The 23,954-nt window shown below is 47.3% G+C and overlaps 1 protein-coding gene across 1 annotated transcript in view; it reads left to right on the top strand.

Annotated features, from left to right (window-relative positions):
- Window positions 1-23,954, top strand: part of ttn.2 (titin, tandem duplicate 2) — a 201,248-nt gene that overhangs the window by 149,301 nt on the left and 27,993 nt on the right. The window contains 11 exon segments of the mRNA XM_054614804.1: window positions 88-393; window positions 1,020-1,307; window positions 1,790-2,080; window positions 3,123-3,410; window positions 3,515-4,102; window positions 4,695-4,799; window positions 4,893-5,090; window positions 5,250-5,546; window positions 5,646-6,233; window positions 6,398-6,700; window positions 6,833-23,926. Of these exon segments, the coding sequence (XP_054470779.1) occupies window positions 88-393; window positions 1,020-1,307; window positions 1,790-2,080; window positions 3,123-3,410; window positions 3,515-4,102; window positions 4,695-4,799; window positions 4,893-5,090; window positions 5,250-5,546; window positions 5,646-6,233; window positions 6,398-6,700; window positions 6,833-23,926 (20,346 nt within the window).

The raw sequence follows: 23,954 nt of genomic DNA, 5'->3' as shown, positions 1-23,954 counted from the left end.
TCAAACAGACAGGGGATGGCTCATAAAATTATATTTTTGTTCAATAAATGTGAGAATAATAACAAATGTGTCACTATAATTCACCAGATCCGCCCGGCCCACCTGCGTTCCCCAAGGTGGTGGACTCCACCAGGAGCTCCATCAGCCTTAGCTGGACCAAACCAGCATACGACGGTGGTTGTGAAATTATCGGCTACCTGGTGGAGTGTAAGCGAGCCGACGCCGAGCACTGGAACAAGTGCAACATCCCGAAAAAGCTCCAGGCCACCAAATTCCTGATGACAGGCCTGATGGACAACTACGAGTACCAGTTCAGAGTCATCGCCGTCAACAAGATCGGCTTCAGCGAGCCCAGCGAAGTCCCTGGAAACCACATGGCCAAGGACATCCTGAGTACGTCCTGATATTATCCCATCTTTATTTAGATTAAGAACCTCTTAACATGAAGTCTTCTGAATCAAGTATTTTCACTTTTACATCGCTGAGAGAATCATGTACAGATGTTTCATGAATCATTACATTACATTACATTACATTACATTCATTACAATCATTAATGTCCTTTAAGGACCAGAGAAACTTTTTTTAACACTCATCAACAAGGATCAGGTTAAATAAATAAACTAGTTAAAGATAGACTATCCCCTTTTTAGTTTTTTGGTAAAAGCCTAAGTTGAAAAAGTGATAACGTCCTGTGAGGAGAGCTGGTACAAAACATTTAGCATCATAGAAATCTTCTACCTCAGTGGTGAATTTCTTATATCAGGATTTTTTTTATAGTGCATCATCACTCATTTCAGCCAATCAGTTTTTGTGTTTCAGGAAAAATATTTTTGGAAACTTATTCTAACTATCTTCTAGCTAACGCAGCTCTTAACTGACAATAACATGTAATTGTTTGCAGAAAGTAAATTATCCTGAGAAAACAGCTAACAACACATTACATAAAGAATATAGGGGCTAACTAATGATTTAATGGTAAAGGTTTGATTATCAACGATCTCCTGTCTGTCCTCCAGTCGCTCCTGAAGCTGAGCTGGACGCCGACCTTAGAAAGGTTTTGGTTCTCCGAGCCGGCGTCACCTTGAGGCTCTACGTCCCACTGAGGGGACGCCCGGCACCAAAGGTGACGTGGACGAAGGTGGACGCCAACCTGAAGGACAGGCAGGGCGTGCTGATCAAGACATCAGAGTGGGACACCCTGCTGATGATCGAGGACATGAACAGATACGACGCTGGCAAATATGTCCTGTCGCTGGAGAACAGCAGCGGCTCCAAGAGCTACACCATCGTGGTCAAGGTCCTTGGTAAGAGAATAGAAAACTCAATGAGGGAAATGAAATGGAGTACACTTACCCCAGTGAGCATGGGTTTGGTTACCGGGGAAAAGAGATAGAGGTTGAAATCAAGCTAAATTTAACGGTTGAAAAGTATTTTTCATCGATAAAGTTCAGTGCAGGTCAGGTCCTTTTATGAACCTGCAACACAGTTAAATACCGTTGTTGAAATCATTGTAATATGTATAGATATCTAGAAACACTAACCTTTTTAACCTGACGTAGTCCAACTTTAACCTGGCTGTCCACGTCTTTTCCCCAAAAGTAGTATCAAATAATATTTAAACACAGGGAATGGATTATTAAAAAGTATACAAATACAAAAAAGCTACAAAGAATCTGCTGAAGCTCAGAATCTTCACTCCTGTCATGTGAATCTAAGATGTGATTTGTATCTCGGTTCAGTTAACAAAAGCTCTGAGACAGAAATAATGCCCCTCCTTCCCCCTCAGATTCTCCTGGACCGCCTATGAACCTGATTGTGAAGGAGACCTCCAGGAACCACGCCAGCATCACCTGGGACGCCCCGCTGATCGACGGCGGCAGCCCCGTCAAGAGCTACGTCGTAGAGAAACGTCTGGCCGAGAGGAAGGCCTGGACCTGCGTGGCGACCGACTGCTGCAAGATCTCCTACAGGATCACCAACCTGGAGGCCGGACAGGCCTACTGCTTCAGGGTGCTGGCTGAAAACGCCTACGGCATCGGGGAGGGCTGCGAGACTGCCGGCAGCGTCCGAGCCTCAGGTAGCTACAAGTCTCTGTTGTTGTTACGTTTCTTTATACAGCAGAGTAGAGTAGACTGGAAGTCCCACATATATCCCAGGAAACCAAACACTGTCTTGTCTGGGTTCATAACATCATCCGGAGGCGCTCCGTGAACTTCATCAAGGTTTATTCACTGTATCTAGCAAGTCACATGTCGGCTGGTTTACTGCAGCTGTACGAACCCAAAATAAACAAATCTGCTGTGATTTAAATGAGTGCAGAAATAGCTACAGAATGATGCAGATTTGTTAAAAAGCCTGAATTCATGTTTTTTTAGTTCTCTCTGGAAGACGACAAGCAGACAACTTTTAAAACACTTGTTTTCTGAATTGAACTCGGATGGATTGGCTTTGCTAACATTGTAGCTGCACATCAACACTCAAAATAACCTCATATTGGCATAAATACAGCAGTGTTGTTATGTATGTACCAAAGAAAGTTGTATGTTGTATAAGGGCGTAGTGGAGAGCAAGGTAGTTCTCCAATCAGAGGGTCGGTGGTTCGATACCCGGCTTCGGCAGTCGATGTGTCCTTGGGCAAGACACTTAACCCCAAGTTGCTCCTGAAGGCTTGCCATCGGTGTGGACTGGATGTGAATGTTAGTTAGAGTCTGATGGTGGCACCTTGATGGTATTCTGTCATCAGTGTGTGAATGGGTGAATGATATGTAACATACTACTGACTGTAAGTCGCTTTGGATAAAAGCATCTGCTAAATGACTGTAATGTATGTATTTATACATACATCTAGACGTGCCAAAATGTGCGTCTTGTTTGGTCTGAACACAGCATAAGAGGACTCAATTTTAACAATTTTATTTATGTTGTCGTAAAAGTAGTCCATTTAAATATGTTGATTAAATGAATAAACACCATATATGTACGTTTTTATTTATGGAACCAACACAGACCTAAAAGATCACGATATACCAAACTCATTCAAATCTACAGTCTACAATAAACACATCCTGTTGAAGCAAAACAACATTTTCGGTCCTAACTCATCCGTCCTCCCCCTTCAGAGCAACCTGGTCCAGTGACGGACTTCAAAGCCCAGAAGACCACCAAGGACTCAGTCGTCCTGGGCTGGAAGAAGCCCATCAGCAATGGTGGAAGCCACATCACTGCTTACATCCTGGAGCAGAGCGAAGGCGAGCAGAAGTGGAAGGAGATCATGAAGGGCAAGAACTCCTCACATCCCATTGGCGATCTGACTGAGGGCAAGGAGTACTTGTTCAGAGTCAAGGCGCTCAATGAGTCCGGAGAGGGACCACCCACCGAGCTCACTGTGGTCGCCAAGGACCAGTTTGGTAAGAAATCAGTATGACTCCGCTATTGTGCCAGATATTTTTTTTGTTAAGTTTGTAGTTCAAGGACAACATTAAATTTCTGTTTGCAAATATTTTCTGTTCAGTGCCGCCTGACTGCAACTTGAGTGCTCTGCACGACGGTTGCTGCGTGGTGAAGGAGGGCAGCACCACACGCATCAACATCCCAATCACTGGAGCGCCTCTCCCCACCGCCACCTGGAAAAGAGGCGACGTTTTACTCGGCGACACCGGCCGAATGTGCGTGGAGGCGTCTCATGGCGTCACCACTCTGCTGATCAGAGACTGCCAGAGAGGAGATGCCGAGACCTACAACATCAATGTCAGGAACAACGCCGGCTCAAAGGACTGCAAGTTCCAGCTGAAGGTGGTCGGCAAGCCCGGCATCTGCACCGGACCCATTAAGTTTGAAGAGATCACCGCCGATGGCATCACCCTGGAGTGGGCACCGCCCAAAGACGACGGTGGTGCGGAGGTGTCCAACTACATCGTGGAGAAGAGGAGGACAACAGACAACAAGTGGGCCACAGTGGCCTCAGCCATCCAGAAGACCACGATGAGGGTGATCAGGCTCCACGATGGAATAGAGTACATCTTCAGAGTTTTCGCTGAGAACAAGTATGGGGTTGGAGAGTATCTGAGGTCTGACCCAGTCATCGCCCAGCATCCGTTCAGTGAGTATCACACTCCTAACCACTACTTATGCAGTCACATGTCTTTTATAGTCTGTCAGTTGCTAGTTAGTGTTTTAAGTATCAAGTGTCAGTGTCATCTAGTCACCGCTTGAGTCTTAAATGTTACTTAAATCAAGCAAATCAGTTGTGTTGGGTTAGTTTTTTCTACAGTAACAAACTGCCTTGTGAAAGTGATATGTGATAAATTCAAAAAAATGTAATGGACTTGTGGAAATTAAGTATTAAATATTCAGGGCAAAAAAGAAAGCGGTTTTTTTTGCAATACCAGCAAATTTGCTGGTATGAATAGTTTAAATGCAAAATATTCAAAGTTGAGTATTTCACATTGTCGTGTCATTCATTCTTCATGCCCCCGATGATGGAGAGATTTTTCTAAAAACAGATTCTACTGAATAAGGGACAAAGTTTTAATACAAATTATTAAAATTATTACAGTTACATGTGAAAGTATGTAACAGTAACAGCTTCATGAAGACAAAGTAAAGGCGCACTTGTGGCCATGTGAAGACTTTTTTGACTCTCTGTGGTTTGTTAATTTCTTTGTTATTTTTTCTTTCTCCGCTTCCTCCAGATGTGCCCGAGGCGCCTGCTCCTCCAGAAATAGTGAGCATCCGCCACGAGTCAGCCATCTTGACTTGGGCTGATCCAAAGGACACCGGTGGTTCCCCAATTACTGGTAACGGACTGTAATGGATAACAGTTTGTTTTTAAGCATGAGCAAATAGCAAACAGCAGCAAACATGACCAAATGATTTTGTGTTCTCTCTAGGATATTATGTGGAGTTTAAGGAGAGGAACAGTCTGATGTGGAAACGGGCCAGTAAGACTCCTCTGAGAGTGAAGGAGTGCAGAGTCACTGGCCTGATAGAGGGACTAGAGTATGAGTTCAGGGTGATGGCCATGAACATGGCCGGTCTTGGAAGGCCAAGCAGGGTCACTGAGGGTGTGGTTGCCCTAGATCCTATTGGTGAGTTCACTGCTTTTGTTTTTCCTAATTTTCCAATAGGAAACAAAAAATATTTTTGGGTGACTTCAGTTTTTCTTACAGTACTAAATACTTAAATGGAAAAAGGGAAAATGCTATTTTTTCTGTATGTTTGAACGGATTTACTCTGTGTTCTGTTAGATCCTCCTGGCAAGCCTGAAGTGATTAACGTCACCAGGACCACGGTCACTCTGATGTGGACCATTCCCAAATACGACGGCGGCCACAAGCTGACTGGCTACATGGTGGAGAAGCTGGAGGCTGGTGGCAAGACCTGGATGAAGGCCAATCACGTCAACATCCACGACTGTGCCTTCACCGTCCCTGACCTGACCGAGGGATCTCAGTATCAGTTCAGGATCAGGGCCAAGAATGCCGCTGGGGCTATCAGTGTTCCCTCAGAGTTGACTGAGCTTCTGACCTGCAAGGATGAGTATGGTAAGCTGAGTAGTAAACCAAAATGAGTGTGAGTGCAGTTCCTTGAAATCTTTTTAGGTTAGAAAATTATAATGCAACTGTCTTTTGTCTTCTCTGCAGAGCCCCCAGCCATCACTATCGACCCTGACATGAAGGACGGTGTATCAGTCAAGGCAGGAGACACCATCGTGATCTCAGCCTCCAAGATTTCGGGCAAACCTCCACCCACTGCTGTCTGGTCGAAGGGAGGACGTGAGTTGAAGAGCTCTGACATCATCACCATCACCAGCACCCCCGTCTCCTCCATTCTGGCTATCAAGTACGCAAGCAGGAAGAATACGGGAGAGTACACCATCACCGCCAGCAACCCCTTTGGCATTAAGGAAGAACATGTAAAGGTGAAGGTCCTGGATGTGCCCGGACCACCAGGCCCCATTGAAGCCAGTAACATTTCAGCTGAGAAGTGTACTCTGACCTGGCTTCCACCGGAGGAGGATGGAGGCTTCTCCATCAAGTCCTACATCCTTGAGAAGAGAGAGACCAGCCGCCTGCAGTGGACCAAGCTAGCTGAAAACGTCATGGACTGCAGATATGTAGCTGGCAAACTGATCAAGGGCAACGAGTACATCTTTAGAGTGTGCGCCGTGAACCAGTATGGCACTGGAGACTCAAGCCAGTCTGTTCCAGTAAAAATGGTTGACAGTTACCGTAAGTCTATGTGGTTTACATATGATTATAATTGTATGATATTTACGAAATAATTAATCAAAGATTCAAATAACTATAAGATTTAAAAAACATCCTTTAAGGAGAAGGTTTAATAATCCAAGGCAAAACTGACCAAAATGTTCTTGCATACTTTGTTTCTCCAGGCCCACCAGGCCCACCTTCAATCCCAGAGATTGACAACATCAGTAGAAACGCTGTCACCATTTCATGGAGGAGACCAGCACAGGACGGAGGAAGTGACATCAGAGGATATTGTGTAGAGAGGAAAGAGAGGAGAGGAATGAGATGGGTGAGAGCCAGTAAGAGGTCGGTCCCTGACCTGCGCTTTAAGGTGCAAGGCCTAACTGAGGGAGTAGAGTACGAGTTTAGAGTAACTGCTGAGAACAAGGCTGGATTCGGGGAGCCAAGTGAGCCATCACAACCTGTGATGACCAAGGATATTGTATGTAAGTAAAGCTAGACTCATCACTTTATTCTGGATCACATTTTAAGAAAGGAGAGTTGCATGTGCAGAAAAGTCAGAAAATACACATCAAGCACCCGGCTTGTCATTTATAAATGTTTTTCTTGTCCAATAGATCCACCTGGTCCTCCATCCAACGCCAGAATAACGGACACCACAAAAACCACAGCTACCTTTGTTTGGGGCCGACCCCACTACGATGGTGGTCTTGAAGTAGAAGGATATATTGTTGAGTACAAAAAGGAAGGGCACGATGACTGGGAGGTGGAGACACAATATCAATTGAAAGCTACTAAATATGTCATTGGTAAACTACAGAAAGGAGGCAAATACCACTTCAGAGTCACCGCTGTAAACTCAGAGGGAGTTGGCGAGCCTGCAGAAGTTGAGAAAGTGACTGAACTGGTGGACCAGGAGACACTGCCAGACTTTGAACTGGACGCTGAACTCAGGAAGACCCTCGTGGTCAGGTGCCGTGCTTCAATTCGTATGTTTGTTCCCATCAGGGGTCGTCCTGTTCCTGAAGTAACCTGGAGCAAAGATGATACCAACCTGAAAACACGTGCACACATTGATACTACAGAGTCCTACACCCTACTGGTTATTCCTGACTGCACCAGATACGATGCTGGAAAGTACAACCTGTGTCTCGAGAACGTTGCTGGGAAGAAGACTGGCTTTGTTAATGTGAAGGTTTTGGACACACCAGGACCACCAGTCAATGTCAAGCCTAGAGAGATCACCAAGAACAGCATCACCCTCCAGTGGGAAATCCCTATAATCGATGGTGGTTCTAAGATTTGCAACTATGTTATTGAAAAAAGGGAGGCCACCAAGAAAGCCTACACAGTAATTAGCACAACATGGCAGAAATGCTCCTTCAAGTTTACCGACCTTGAGGAGGGAGCGTACTACTACTTCCGTATCTCTGCTGAGAATGACCTGGGCGTCGGTGAGCCTGCTGAATCCCCTGAGCCAATCAGAGTGTCTCAGGCCCCCTCTCCACCAGAGAACTTGTATGTCACAGATGTGACAGCTGACAGTGCCAGTCTGGCATGGACCAAGCCCCTGCATGATGGTGGCAGCTTGATCACCGGATATGTCATTGAGGCCCAGAAGAAGGACACTGACCAGTGGGTCCATGTGGCCACCATGAAGGCTCTGGACTACACTGTCACAGATCTGATTGAGGGCGCAGAATATACCTTCCGCATAATGGCTGTCAATGCATCAGGCAGGAGTGACCCACGTGAGAGCAGGCCTGCTATTATAAAAGAGCAGACCTCCGCTCCTTCCTTTGACCTGCGTGGAGTCTACCAGATGACGGTAATCGCCAAAGCAGGGGACCGCGTCAAGGTGGACATTCCAGTGCTCGGTAAACCCAGACCTGTGGTTTCTTGGAAGAAGGGTGACATAGTGCTCAAGGAGACACAAAGAATCAACGTTGAAACCACACCAACATCAACTATCCTCAACATCGGTGAGATCAAGAGGACTGATGGAGGCCAGTATTCCATGACTGGAAAGAACATGCTGGGTACAGTGACTGAGACGATCACAGTCCTGGTCCACGACATTCCAGGTCCCCCCACTGGTCCCATAAAGCTGGACGAGGTTTCATGTGATTATGTTCTCATGTCTTGGGAGGCACCAGAGAATGATGGAGGCGTTCCCATCAACAACTATATTGTTGAGATGCGGGAGACTACCGGAACTTCCTGGATGGAGTTGGCAGCTACAGTGATCCGCACCACATTCAAGGCAGCCCGACTCAACACTGGAACACAATATCAGTTCCGTGTCAAGGCACAGAACAGATATGGCATTGGACCATGCATTGTCTCTGAACCAGTGGTGGCTGCGTATCCATTTGATGTGCCAGGCCAGCCAGGCACTCCAGTGGTCACATCTTTCAACAAGGATGCTATGACTCTGAGCTGGAATGAGCCTTCCACTGATGGAGGCAGTGTCATCCTTGGCTATCATGTGGACAGAAAAGAGAAAAACAGCATTCTGTGGCAGAGAATCAGCAAAGCGATTGTTGTCGGAAATATCTTCAAATCAACAGGCCTCGTTGATGGAATCGTGTATGAACACCGTGTTATTGCTGAAAACATGGCTGGTCTTAGCAAACCAAGCAAACCCTCTGAGCCTATGCATGCTTTGGACCCAGTTGACCCACCAGGCAGACCTGTGGCACTGAATATCACCAGACATGAGGTGACTGTTTCGTGGACCAAACCAGAGGGAGATGGTGGATTTTCCATCACTGGATACACAGTAGAGAGGAGAGAGATGCCCAATGGACGCTGGCTTAAAGCCAACTTCAACAACATCCTAGAAACCATCTACACAGTCAGTGGTCTGATCGAAGATGCAACTTATGAATTCCGTGTGTTTGCTAGAAACTCAGCTGGTGCTGTCAGTGCTCCCTCCCAGTCATCAGAGGCAATCACATGCAGAGATGACATTGAAGAGCCCAGGCTTGATGTTGATGCATCGTATAGCAGCAATGTTGTTGTTATGGCAGGAGATTTGTTCAAGCTGGAGGCCAGTGTGACTGGCAGGCCAATCCCATCTCTGGTATGGACCAAGGAAGGAAAGGAGCTTGAGGATACAGCCAAGCTAGAGATAAAGACAACTGATTTCCACACAACTCTAATGAACAAAGACTCCCTGAGGAGGGACGGAGGTGTTTTTACACTTACCGCCAGCAATCCCGGTGGCTTTGCCAAGTTCACCTTTAATGTCAAGGTGCTCGACAGACCTGGTCCACCAGACTCCCTCACTGTTTCTGACGTCACTGCTGAGAAATGTGTCCTTAACTGGCTTCATCCAACACATGATGGCGGTGCCAAGATCGAGTACTTTATCATTCAGAGGCGAGAGACCAGTAGATTGGCATGGACAAACGTGGCCACAGACCTTCAGGCAAACAGGTTCAAGGTCACCAAGCTCCTGAAGGGCAATGAATATGTCTTCAGAGTCATGGCTGTCAATAAGTATGGTGTGGGTGAGCCTCTGGAGTCTGAACCTGTCATCTGTGCCAACCCGTATGTCCCCAGTGACCCACCACATCAGCCTGAAGTCACCACCATTACCAAAGATTCCATGGTCGTCTGCTGGGAGCGCCCTGAACATGATGGAGGCAGCAGATTGAACACCTACATAATTGAGAGAAGGGATAAGACAGGCCTGCGCTGGGTTAAATGCAACAAGAGGACTGTAACTGACCTGCGCTTTAAGGCCTCTGGCCTCACACCAGGACATGAATATGAATTCAGAGTTTTTGCTGAGAATAACGCTGGTCTAAGCCAGCCTAGTCTTTCAAGTCCATTTTACAAAGCTGTAGACACCATCTTCCAGCCTGGACCTCCAGGGAACCCCAGAGTCCTGGACACAACCAAGTCTTCCATCACCCTTGCCTGGAACAAGCCTGTCTATGATGGTGGTTCGGAAATCACTGGTTACATTGTGGAGACCTGCCTTCCTGAGGAGGATGAGTGGACGATACACACTCCCAAGAAGGGATGGACAGCCACTTCCTTCACCATAACCAACTTGAAGGAAAACCAAGAGTACAAAATCAACATCTGTGCCACTAATTGTGAGGGAGTGGGAGAACCTGCTGCTGTTCCTGGAACCCCCAAGGCTGAGGACAGACAGCTTTCCCCAGAAATTGAACTTGGAGCAGAGCTGCGTAAGGTGGTCAGCATCAGAGCCTGTAGCACACTGAGACTCTTTGTTCCTATTAAGGGCAGACCAGTACCTGAAGTTAAATGGTCACGAGAGCATGGAGAATCCCTGGACCGAGCTAACATTGAAATCACCTCGTCATTCACCACTCTTCAGGTAGACAATGTTGACAGGTTTGATGCGGGTAAATACATGGTGACGGTGGAAAATTCCTCAGGAAGCAAAACAGCCTTTGTAAATGTCCGGGTGCTTGATACACCTGGAGCACCTCAGAATCTATTTGTCAAGGAGATCACCCGGGATTCAGTTTCCCTCGTTTGGGATGCACCTCTCATTGATGGTGGCTCAAGAGTCCGCAACTACATTGTTGAGAAGCGTGAGTCAACCAGAAAAGCTTACTCAACAGTCTGTGCCAGCTGCCATAAGTCCAGCTGGAAAGTTGGAGAGCTGGAGGAAGGAAAGATGTACTGCTTTAGAATCCTGGCTGAGAATGAATATGGCATCGGTCTACCAGTAGAGACTCCTGAACCAATTAGAGTGTCAGAGAAGCCTCTACCACCCGGTAAAGTGTCCCTTCTTGAAGTTACCAGCTCCAGTGTCACACTAAGCTGGGAAAAGCCTGACTATGATGGTGGCAGCAGAATCACAGGCTATATTGTTGAGATGCAGGGTAAAGGCAGTGAGAAGTGGACCCAGGTCATGGTGGTAAAGTCCAATGGGGCTCTTGTAACTGGCCTTACACAAGGTGAGGAGTACATGTTCCGTATCTCAGCCACCAATGAAAAGGGAGTCAGTGATCCACGTCCTCTTAGTTTGCCTGTGGTGGCCAAAGACCTAGTCATCTCACCAACCTTCAAACTGCTTTTCAGCACATGCAGTGTGTTAGCAGGAGATGATCTGAAGATAGATGTGCCATATGCTGCCTGTCCAAAGGCCACAGCAACTTGGCTCAAAGATGGCATTGTTCTCAAGGAGACAACAAGAGTTAATGCTGAAGCAACAGACAAAAACCTTCTCCTGGTTATTAAGGAGGCTTGCAGGGATGATGTGGGCACATACACTATCAAACTAACCAACACAGTTGGTGAATCATCTACGGACCTCAGTGTCATTGTTCTAGATAAGCCTGGTCCTCCAACTGGCCCAATTAAGCTTGATGAGGTTACTGCTGACAGCTTGGTCTTGTCCTGGAATCCACCAGAGTATGACGGTGGATGTGCCATCAACAATTACATTGTTGAGAAAAGAGACACATCTACCACTAACTGGCAGATTGTGTCAGCTACTGTTGCCAGAACAACTATTAAGGCAGCCCGTCTAAAGACTGGAATCGAGTACCAGTTTAGGATTGCTGCAGAGAATAGATATGGCAAGTCCTCTCTCCTGCTCTCTGAAACCATTGTTGCTCAGTATCCATTTGAAGTTCCTAGCTCACCACGTTCTGTTGTGGTCCAGTCTGCCACCAAGGAGAGCATGGTGGTTGTTTGGGATAAACCCAGCAATGATGGTGGGAGCAAAATTCTGGGCTACCACTTGGAGCTCAAGGAGAGAAACAGTATTCTGTGGGTGAAACAGAATAAACAACTAATCCCAGAGACACGATTTAAGGTTGTGGGCCTTGAGGAGGGTATTGAATATGAGTTCAGAGTCTATGCAGAGAACATTGTTGGTCTCAGCAAAGCCAGCAAACTGAGTGAAATGCAAGTGGCCAGAGATCCTTGTGACAGACCAGGAAAACCAGAGGCTGTCATTGTGACAAGAAACCAAGTGACACTCAGATGGACCAAACCTGAGTATGACGGCGGCATCAAGATCACAGGCTATGTGGTTGAGAAGAAGGAAGGAGCCGGCCGCTGGATGAAGGCTAGTTTCGCCAACGTCATTGAAACTAAATTTGTTGTCACAGGACTTACTGAAGATCAGACTTATGAGTTTCGTGTCATCGCCAGGAATTCAGCAGGCGTCTCCAGCAAGCCCTCTGATACCACTGGAACCATCACTGCTAAGGATGAGGTGGATCCACCCAAGATTGACTTAGAAGCTAAGTACACCCAGGCTGTGGTGGTAAATGCTGGAGAGACATTCAGGCTCGAGGCTGGTATCTATGGTAAGCCTGTGCCCATAGTACACTGGCTGAAGGAGGGCCAAGAGATTTCTGAAGCAGCACGCCTAGAGCTCAAGAACACAGACTTTACAACTTGCCTAATAGTTAAAGAAGCTATCCGTGTTGATGGAGGTCAATACACTTTGCTGGTAAAGAATGTTGGAGGAGAGAAATCTGTCAACATAAATGTCAAGGTCCTGGACAGACCAGGTCCACCTGATGGCCCAATCTCCATCTATGGGGTCGCCAATGAGAAATGCTCCATTGCCTGGAAATCTCCCCTGCAAGATGGAGGTAGCGATGTTTCTCATTACATTGTTGAGAGGAGGGAAACCAGCCGACTGGTTTGGACTGTAGTTGAACAAAAAGTTCAGACATTGAACCTGAAGATCACAAAACTTCTTCCTGGTAATGAGTACATCTTCAGAGTGATTCCGGTCAACAAATACGGAGTTGGTGAGCCTCTGGAATCTGAGCCGATGATTGCCAAAAATCCATTCGTCACTCCCAGCTCACCAACAGAGGTAGAAGTCTCCACAATCACCAAAGACTCAATGGTGGTGACCTGGGATAGACCAACTAATGATGGTGGCAACCCTATTCAGGGATACATTGTTGAGAAACGTGACAAGGACGGTGTAAGATGGACAAGATGCAACAAGCGCACAGTGAGTGAGCTGCGCTTTAGAGTGACAGGGCTCCTAGAAAACCACAGCTATGAATTCAGAGTTTCTGCTGAAAATGCTGCAGGTGTTGGTACACCTAGTGCACCAACAGTGTATTACAAAGCATTGGATCCTATCTTCAAAGCAGGCCCACCAAACAACCCCAAGGTGGTTGACACATCAAGGTCCACTGTTTCCCTGACATGGGGCAAACCCATCTATGATGGTGGCTGTGAAATTCAGGCTTACATTGTTGAGGCCTGCAATGCAGCAGCTGATGAGTGGTTTATGTGCACTCCTCCAACTGGAATCACAGACACCAAGTTTACAGTGAAAAAGCTTCTGGAAAAGCACGAATACCAATTCAGAGTGTGCGCCATCAACAAAGTTGGTGTTGGGGAGCATGCTGATATTCCAGGAAAAATTCTGCTGGAGGAAAAGCTTGAGGCTCCTGATCTTGAATTGGATGCTGATATGAGAAAGATGATCAACATTAGAGCAGCATGCACTCTCCGGCTGTTTGTTCCTGTGAGAGGCCGTCCAGCTCCTGAGGTGAAATGGGGCAAGGCAGAGGGCGAGATTAAGGAGACTGCCCAGATTGATAATACAGGCAGCTATGCTTCACTTGTCATTGAGAATGTGGACAGATTTGACACTGGCAAGTACACCCTGACTGCAGAGAATGCCAGCGGAGTAAAGTCAGTCTTCATCAGTGTCAGAGTCTTGGATTCACCTGGTCCACCAGCTAACTTCTTGGTGAAAGAGATTACCAAGAATTCCGTCACTCTCACATGGGAGCCTCCACATCTGGATGGCGGCTCAAAGATAAAGCATTATATTGTTGAGAAGCGTGAGAGCACAAGGAAAGTTTATTCTCCCATCACAACCTGCAACAAGATGACATGGAAGGTTGAGCCTCTTCCAGAGGGTGGACTCTTCTTCTTCAGAGTCCTGGCTGAGAATGAATACGGTGTGGGTCTCCCTGCTAAAACTATAGACCCAATTAAGATATCTGAAAAGCCTCAGCCACCTGGTAAAGTCAGTGTTGTTGACGTCACTTGTAGCACTGTAACTCTCAGCTGGGAAAAGCCTGAACATGATGGCGGCAGTAGGGTCAGTTACTATGAAGTTGAATTGGCACCTAAGGACAGTGAAACTTGGTCTCTGTGCTCTAGTGGGAAAGCACTGGAGACTGTAGTGACAAATCTGCTCAAGGGAGAGGAGTACCAGTTCAGAGTTGTTGCTGTAAATGAGAAGGGCAAAAGTGACCCAAGACAACTAGCTCAATCAGTTGTAGCCAAGGACCTTGTGATTGAGCCTTCTGTTAGACCCCCAGTGAGCACCTACAGTGTCCAGGTGGGCTATGATCTTAAGATTGAGGTCCCAGTTGCTGGTCATCCAAAGCCAACCATCACTTGGACCAAGGATGGAGCAGCCCTTAAGCAGACCACCAGAGTCAATGTCACCGACTCAGTACGTCACACCACTCTCACCATAAAGGATGCTACCAGAGAGGATGGAGGCATGTACAGCATCAATATCGTCAATTCCCTGGGTTCCAAGGATGCCACTATTGAGGTGATTACCCTGGACAAGCCAGGCCCACCTACGGGCCCTGTCAAATTGGAGGATGTCAGTGCTGAAAGTCTTACTCTTAACTGGGAACCTCCTACATATACAGGTGGTTGCCCAATATCCAACTATGTGGTTGAGAAGAGAGACACAACAACTACCAACTGGGTGGTCGTATCTGCCACTGTGGCAAGGACCACGCTAAAATTGAGCAATCTGAAGACAGGCAGTGAATACCAGTTCAGAATCTATGCTGAGAACAGATATGGAAAGAGTTATGCAATTGATTCTGAGCCTGTTGTGGCTCAGTATCCGTTCCAGGAGCCTGGCCCACCAGGAACACCATTTGTGTCTACATACTCTAAAGACTATATGCTGGTTGAGTGGCACAAACCCCCATCTGATGGAGGCAGTGCCATTTTGGGCTACCATCTTGAGAGAAAGGAGAAGAACAGTATCCTCTGGACCAAGATCAACAAAATGCTCATCCAAGACTGCAGGTTCAAATCTACTCCTCTTGAAGAAGGCATTGAGTATGAGTACAGAGTCTATGCTGAGAATATTGTTGGCATCGGAAAATGCAGCAAAGTCTCTGAGGTTTATGTAGCACGTGACCCATGTTATCCTCCTGGCCGTCCTGAGGCTCTGATTGTGACCAGGCACTCAGTGAAGCTAAAGTGGACCGCTCCAGAGTACAATGGTGGAAGCTTAATTACTGGCTATGTAGTGGAGAAACGTGACCTTCCTGAGGGAAAATGGATGAAGGCCAGCTTTGCAAACGTCATTGAACATGAGTTTACAGTTACTGGCCTGACGGAAGACAGTAAATATGATTTCAGAGTAATTGCAAGGAATGCAGCTGGTGCTGTCAGCAAGCCCTCTGAGAGCACAGGATCCATCACAGCCAATGATGAACTGGACCCACCTAAGTGTGAGACGGATCCCATGTACAACCAGACCATTGTTATCAATGCTGGAGAGACTTTCAGTCTGGAGGCTAGTGTGGAAGGAAAGCCCATCCCCACAGCTCAGTGGTTCAAGGGAAATGTTGAAGTTGAAAACTCAGCAAGAGCTGAGATCAAAAACACAGATTTTAAGGCTTTGCTCGTTGTGAAGGATGCCATCAGAGTGGATGGTGGACAGTACACACTGGTTCTGACTAATGTGGCTGGAACCAAGACTGTCCCATTCAGTGTGAAGGTCCTGGATAGACCAGGCCCCTCAGAGGGACCTCTTACCGTCAGCAATGTCACTGAGGAAAAGTGCTCCCTGTCATGGCTGCCCCCCAGGCACGATGGAGGAGCCAGCATTTCTTACTACACCATTCAGAAGAGAGAAACAAGCCGCCTGGCATGGACTCTAGTCTCCAGTGACTGTGGAGCTACCATGTTCAAGGTTACCAAATTGTTGAAGGGCAATGAGTACATCTTCAGAGTCATGGCTGTCAACAAATATGGCACAGGTGAGCCTCTTGAATCAGTGCCAGTTATCATGAGAAATCCATTTGTTCCCCCTGGCTCACCTCAGGAGCTTGAGATCACTAACATTATCAGAGATTCCATGACTGTCTGCTGGAACCGCCCTGAGACAACTGGAGGCAGTGAGATTGTTGGTTACATTGTTGAGAAGAGAGACAGAGCTGGAGTGAGATGGACTAAGTGCAACAAACGCAGAGTGACAGACTTACGTTTCAGAGTGACAGGACTGACTGAGGACCATGAATATGAATTCAGGGTATCTGCTGAGAATGTAGCTGGAGTGGGTCAGCCAAGCCCAGCTACATCCTACCTCAAAGCCTGTGACCCTTCCTTTGAACCGGGCTGTCCCTCCAATGCTCATGTGGTTGACGTGACTAAAGACACCATCAGTCTTGCCTGGCACCGGCCTATCTATGATGGTGGTTGTGAGATTCAAGGATATGCTGTGGAAATTACTAAGGCTGATGAGGAGGAATGGAGCATATGCACCCTGCCCTCTGGAGTTAATGCTACCAAGTTCACCATCACTAAGTTGATAGAGCACCAGGAATACAAGGTGCGCATATGTGCCATCAACAAACTGGGTGTTGGAGAGCCCACCGAGATCGAGGGAGTCGTGAAACCATTGGATAAGCTTGATCCCCCAGAGATGATTCTGGATGCCGAGCTCAGGAAGGGAATAGTTGTCCGCGCAGGAGGCTCTATGAAAATCTGTATTCCATTCAAGGGCCATCCTACTCCTGAGATCAGCTGGGCCAAGGAGGATGGAGCACTGCCCAGTAAAGCTCGGATAGACTCTGGTGAAGAGTACTCTCAGCTCTCCATTGACATCTGTGACAAATATGATGCTGGAAAATACATCCTCAAGTTGGAAAATAGCGCTGGCACCAAATCAGCCTTTGTTTCTGTTAAAGTTCTGGACACTCCAGGGGCCCCTCTGAATCTGACAGTAAAAGACATTAAGAGGGAAAGTGTCACTCTGACCTGGGAGCCTCCTATTATTGATGGAGGTGCAAGAATCAAGAATTACCTGGTTGAAAAGCGTGAGTCTACCAGAAATGTTTACTCTAACGTGGACAACAAGTGCACAAAGACAAGCTACCGTATCACTGGCCTCACTGAGGGAAATATCTACTATTTCAGAGTATTAGCGGAGAATGAGTTTGGTGTTGGACAGCCAGCTGAGACAGAGGACTCAGTTAAGACCTCTGAGCCTCCTCTATCAGTTGGTAAAGTCACTTTGACTGAAGTGACCAAAACCTCTGCCTCCTTCTCCTGGGAGAAGCCAGACCATGATGGAGGCAGCAGGATCATGGGCTACTACATTGAGATGCAACCTGTGGGTACAGAAGAATGGGTGGTGGCCGCCACAACCAAAGCTTGTGAGGGCACTGTCACAAGCTTAAGTGCGGGGCATGAGTACCTGTTTAGAGTGTCAGCTTTCAATGAAAAGGGAAAGAGTGACCCCAGGGCTCTGGCAGCACCAGTCACTGCTAAAGATGTAACTATCAAGCCTGGATTCAAGATGGCATTCAACACTTACAGCTTACAGAGTGGTGAGGATCTGAAGATTGAGATTCCAGTGCTTGGGCGCCCTGTTCCCAAGGTTGAATGGAAGAAGGATGGACAAGCTCTTAAGGAGACAACTAGACTAAATGTATCCAGCACACTGTCATCTGCGAAGCTGTGCATCAAGGATGCAAATAAGGGAGACTCTGGTAAATACACCATCACAGCCACCAGCAGTGTTGGAACAGCTACAGAGGAGATTACTGTAATTATTCTTGAAAAGCCTGGCCCACCCACAGGCCCTCTGAAGATTGAGGAGGTGAGCTCTAATTATGTCAACCTATCCTGGGAGCCACCAGAGTATACTGGAGGCTGTCAGATCAACAACTACATTGTGGAGAAGAGAGATACCACAACGACAGCATGGCAGATTGTGTCTGCTACTATTGCCAGAACAACCATCAAAGTCACCAACTTAAAGACTGGAACTGAGTATCAATTCAGAGTGTCAGCTGAGAATAGATATGGAAAGAGTTCTGCCATTGTCTCTTCTAATGTTATTGCTCAGTATCCATTTAGCGAGCCTGCTGCTCCGGGAACACCAATTGTTTCTGCTGCAACAAAGGAAAACATGGTTGTTGAGTGGAAAGCTCCCACCAACAACGGAGGCAGCCCAGTTCTAGGCTATCACCTCGAGAGAAAGGAGAAGAACAGCCTCTTGTGGACTAAACTCAACAAGCTTCTAATCCCAGACACACGTTTCAAGACTTCAGAGCTGGAAGAAGGTATTGAGTATGAATTCAGAGTTTATGCCGAGAACATTGCTGGACTCAGTCCAGTTAGCAAGGTGTCTGAGAGCACAGTAGCCAGGGACCCCTGTGACCCACCAGGCACTCCTGAGGCCATTCAAATTACCAGAAATCATGTGACGCTACGGTGGACAAGGCCACAGTATGATGGAGGCAGTGCCATCACTGGCTATCTGATTGAGAGGAAGAAGCACCCAGATACCCGCTGGATGAAGGCCAGCTTCACCAACATCATTGATACCCAGTACACTATCACTGGCCTGACTGAGGACTGTGTTTATGAGTACAGAGTCATTGCCAGGAACGCTGCTGGAATTTCCAGCCGTCCTTCTCAGAGCACAGGAGAGATTACTGCCAAAGATGAAATTGAGGCTCCAGACGCAACCTTGGATTCTAAATTCAAGGATCTGACTGTTGTTAGTGCTGGTGAGACATTTGTCATTGATGCCGACTATACTGGAAAGCCTCTGCCTGAAGTAATTTGGTTAAAGGATGGAAAAGAGGTTGACAATGCCACACCAAGAATGGAGGTCAAGACCACCCTCACACGTACCATTCTGACAGTCAAGGATTGCATCAGAGTGGATGGTGGACACTTTTCCCTCAAACTTGTCAATGTAGGAGGAATCAAGATGGTCCCAGTTAATGTTAAAGTTCTGGATAGACCTGGTCCTCCAGATGGCCCACTAGAAGTCAAAGGGGTCAGAGCGGAGAAATGTTATCTGCACTGGAACCATCCCTCACATGATGGTGGAGCCAGCATCTCCCACTACATCATTGAGAAGAGAGAGACCAGTCGTTTGTCATGGACTGTGGTTGAGCCCAAGATCCAGGCCATCAGCTACAAAATCACCAAACTGCTGCCTGGCAATGAATACATCTTTAGAGTTACAGCTGTGAATAAATATGGTGTTGGTGAGCCTTTGGAATCTGAGCCTGTTATTGCTCGTGATCCTTTCACCCCTCCCAGTGCCCCCTCCACCCCTGAGACCAGCGCTATCACAAGAGACTCCATTGTGCTTACATGGGAGAGACCAGAGCATAATGGAGGAGCTGAGATTGAAGGATATATCCTTGAAAAACGTGATAAAGATGGCATCAGATGGACTAAGTGCAATAAGAAGAGACTGAGTGACCTGAGATTCAGATGCACTGGCCTCACAGAGGGCCACTCCTATGAATTCAGGATCTCAGCTGAAAACGCTGGTGGTGTGGGAAAGCCTAGTGCACCAACTGAATACATCAAAGCCTGTGATGCCATTTATCCACCAGGATCTCCAAATAACCCCAAAGTCACCAGCCATTCAAGCTCCACAGTTTCCCTGTCCTGGACCAGGCCTATTTATGATGGTGGAGCTCAGATAAGCGGATATGTTGTTGAAATGAAGGAGGCAGCAGATGATGAGTGGATCACTTGCACACCACACACTGGTGTTCAGGCCACTCACTACACTGTAAAGCATCTGAAGGAGAATGCGGAGTACAACTTCCGCATCTGTGCCATTAACTGTGAGGGAGTAGGAGAGCATGTGGACCTGCCTGGTTCTGTGATCGCTGCAGAGAAGCTTGAGGCTCCTGAAATTGAACTGGATGCTGACCTAAGGAAGATGGTCAATGTTCGTGCCAGCGCGACCTTGCGTCTGTTTGTGACAATCAGAGGAAAGCCAGAGCCTGAGGTCAGATGGTCAAAGGCCGATGGCACTTTGAATGAGCGTGCCCAGATTGAAGTCACAAGCTCTTACACCATGCTGGTGATCGAGAATGTCGATAGATTCGACACTGGCAAATATGTTCTGAACCTTGAGAACCTCAGTGGTTCTAAATCAGCCTTCATCAATGTCAGAGTTCTGGACTCCCCCAGCGCTCCTACCAACCTGGGGGTTAAGGATGTGAAGAGAACTTCTGTCTCTCTGTCCTGGGAGCCTCCTTCAATAGATGGTGGGGCCAAGATATCGCACTATATTGTGGAGAAGAGGGAGCAGAAGAGAATGGCTTTCACTAGTGTTTGCACCAACTGTGTGAGGAACTCTTACATGATTTCTGACCTGCAGGAGGGAGGCCGATACTATTTCCGTGTGTTGGCTGTGAATGAGCTCGGAGTAGGTCTGCCCGCCTCAACAGATCAAGTCAAGGTGGCTGAGGCTCCTTTGCCTCCTGGGAAGATTGTTGTTGTTGACGTAACTCGTCATACAGTCTCTCTTTCCTGGGAGAAACCTGATCATGATGGAGGCAGCAAGATTACAAACTTTATTGTTGAGATGCAGCCCAAAGGAGATGACAAATGGTCAGTGTGCAGTGAAGTCAAAGCACTGGAGGCTACTATTGGTGGACTAACAACTGGAGAAGAATATTCCTTCAGGGTGACTGCTGTGAATGATAAGGGAAAGAGTGATGCGAAGCCTCTGGCTACCCCTGTGGTTGTAAAGGACATCACGATGGAGCCCATTGTCAACCTGTTGTACGACACATACAGTGTAAAAGCAGGAGATGACCTGAAGATTGATATTCCCTTCAGAGGCAGACCTCAGCCTGAAGTGTCCTGGAAAAAGGACGGCCAAGTGCTTAAGCAGACAACAAGGGTCAATGTTCTTACTTCCAAGACTTCATCCAAGATTGTCATCAAGGATGCCACCAAGGAGGATGTAGGAAAGTATGTGATTACTCTGACAAACGCAGTTGGCACCAACACAGCTGAAATTTCTGTTATAGTCCTGGACAAACCTGGCCCACCTAGCAATATTAAGATGGATGAGGTGAGTGCCGACTCCATCTCTCTGTCTTGGGATCCTCCAACCTATGATGGAGGATGCCAAATTAACAACTATGTTGTGGAAAAGAGAGACACTACCACAACCTCATGGCAGATTGTCTCAGCCACAGTAGCCAGGACATCAATCAAGGTGTCTCGTCTCACTCAGGGAACAGAGTATCAGTTCCGTATTGCAGCTGAGAACCGTTACGGCAAGAGCTCTGCCGTTGACTCTACTCCTGTTATTGCTCAGTATCCCTTCGATCCTCCTGGCCCTCCAACCAACGTCCATGTTTCCCATGCCACCAAGTATGGCATGCTCGTGGTATGGGGCAGACCTGCCAGTGATGGTGGCAGCCCTGTAATTGGTTATCACATTGAATGCAAAGACCAAAGCAGTATCCTGTGGACCAAGGTCAACAGAGGTCTGCTGGCTGAGAACCAGTTTAAAATGACAGGCATTGAAGAAGGCCTGCATTATCAGTTCAGAGTCTATGCTGAGAATATGGCTGGAATTGGTCCATGCACTAAGGCCAGTGACCCAGTGGCAGCTAGGGATCCATGTGAATCTCCACGTAATCTTAGAGTCACCAACATTACCAGGAACTCAGTTTCCCTCTTCTGGGAGAAGCCAGAGTATGATGGCGGAATAAAGGTAACTGGGTACATTGTTGAGCGAAAAGAACTTCCCAATGGCCGCTGGCTGAAATGCAACTTCACCAACCTGCAAGACACCTACTTCGATGTCACAGGCCTCACAGAAGATGTCCAATATGAGTTCCATGTTATCACTAAGAATTCTGCAGAGCTGTTGAGTGCTCCCTCAGAGAGCACTGGTCCTGTCACAGTCAAGGATGATGTGGACCCGCCCACTATTATCCTGGAAGAAAAGTTTAGACAGCTGGTTGTCATTAAGGCTGGAGATATCATTCGAATTGATGCTGAAATCACGGGCCGTCCACTCCCAGTTGTATCATGGTCTAAGGATGGAAAGGACATTGAGGAGAAGGCCAGGTGTGAAGTCACCTCCACCAATTTCACAACTACACTGATTGTCAGAGACGCTATCAGGAGGGACTCTGGCCAATATGTCCTGACCTTGCACAATGTGGCAGGAACCAGGTCTGTGGCTATCAACTGTAAAGTTCTGGACAGTCCTGGACCTGCCTCCGGACCATTGGCAGTATCTGGCCTGACAGGCGAGAAATGCACCATAAACTGGGGCCCCCCACAGGAGAACGGTGGTGCTGAAATCATGCACTACATTGTTGAGAAACGCGAGACCAGTCGCCTCACCTGGACTCTTGTCTATAGTGACATGAAGGCAACAACCTGTAAAGTGACCAAGCTGCTCAAAGGAAATGAGTACATCTTCAGAGTCAGGGGAGTCAACAAATACGGGGATGGTGAGGCCCTGGAGAGTGAGCCGACAAAGGCCAGGGATCCATTCACTGTGCCTGCCTCTCCCACTAATGTACAAGTCACATCAATTACAAGTGAGGCAATGACCATCTGTTGGGAAAGACCAGTTTCTGATGGTGGCAGCAGTATCTCTGGGTACGTCATTGAAAAGCGAGAGAAGATTGGCCTTCGCTGGTGCCGTGTCAACAAGAAACCTGTTTATGACCTCAGAGTCAAAGCCTCACACCTCCGTGGGGGCGCTGAGTATGAGTACAGAGTGTTTGCAGAGAACTGTGCGGGCCTCAGTGCTCCAAGCGTTGCTTGCCCACTCACAAAGGCTGAAGACCCACTGTTCCTGCCTTCACCTCCTGCTAAGCCAAAGATCATCGACTCTACAAAGACATCAGTCACCCTGTCATGGAATAAGCCACTATTTGATGGTGGATCACCTGTGACTGGTTACAGAGTCAAATACAGGAATACTTTAGATGATGAATGGATTACTGGAGTCCAGAATACCAAGAACACAGAGTTTACAGTGGTGGGATTGACACCTGGGGCTGAATATGTGTTTGTTGTCAAGTCCATTAACAAGATTGGAGCCAGTGAGCCCAGTCCTGAGTCAGACAAACAGGTTGCCAAAAAAAGAGAGGAGGAGCCAATCTTTGATATCAGCAACGAAATGAGAAAGACTCTTATTGTGAAGGATGGTAGCTCATTCACCATGACAGTACCCTTCAGAGGCAAACCCATCCCCAGTGTTACATGGACTAAGCCTGATATTGACCTTAGAGTTCGTGCTGTCATTGACACCACAGACACCTTCACCTCCATCACCTTAGAGAAAGCAACTCGCAATGACTCTGGCAAATACACCGTAACCTTGTCAAGCATAGCTGGAACCTCCACCTTGACACTCAATGTCAGAGTCTTGGATTCCCCTGGACCTCCATCCCATATAGAGGTCAAGGACGTGACCAAGACCTCTGCTACTGTAACCTGGGACACTCCTGAGAATGAGGGAGGAGGACCAGTCAAGAACTACCTTGTTGATATCCGTGAGGCCAGCAAAAAAGGCTGGACCAGGTTGACTGACACTTGCAACAGACTGACATACAAGGTGATGGACTTGCTGGAGGGAGGAGTCTACTTCTTCAGAGTGACAGGCGAGAATGAGTACGGTGTTGGTGTTTCTGCTGAGACCAAAGAGGCAACCAAGATCACAGGTATTGAAAATGAAGTTGGTAAAGTTAT

This window comes from Anoplopoma fimbria, chromosome 16 (genome assembly GCF_027596085.1).
Source record: "Anoplopoma fimbria isolate UVic2021 breed Golden Eagle Sablefish chromosome 16, Afim_UVic_2022, whole genome shotgun sequence".
NCBI classification, from domain to species: domain Eukaryota; kingdom Metazoa; phylum Chordata; class Actinopteri; order Perciformes; family Anoplopomatidae; genus Anoplopoma; species Anoplopoma fimbria.
The sequence above is the reverse complement of the archived record's forward strand: the minus strand, read 5'-3'. Positions and strand labels throughout refer to the sequence as shown.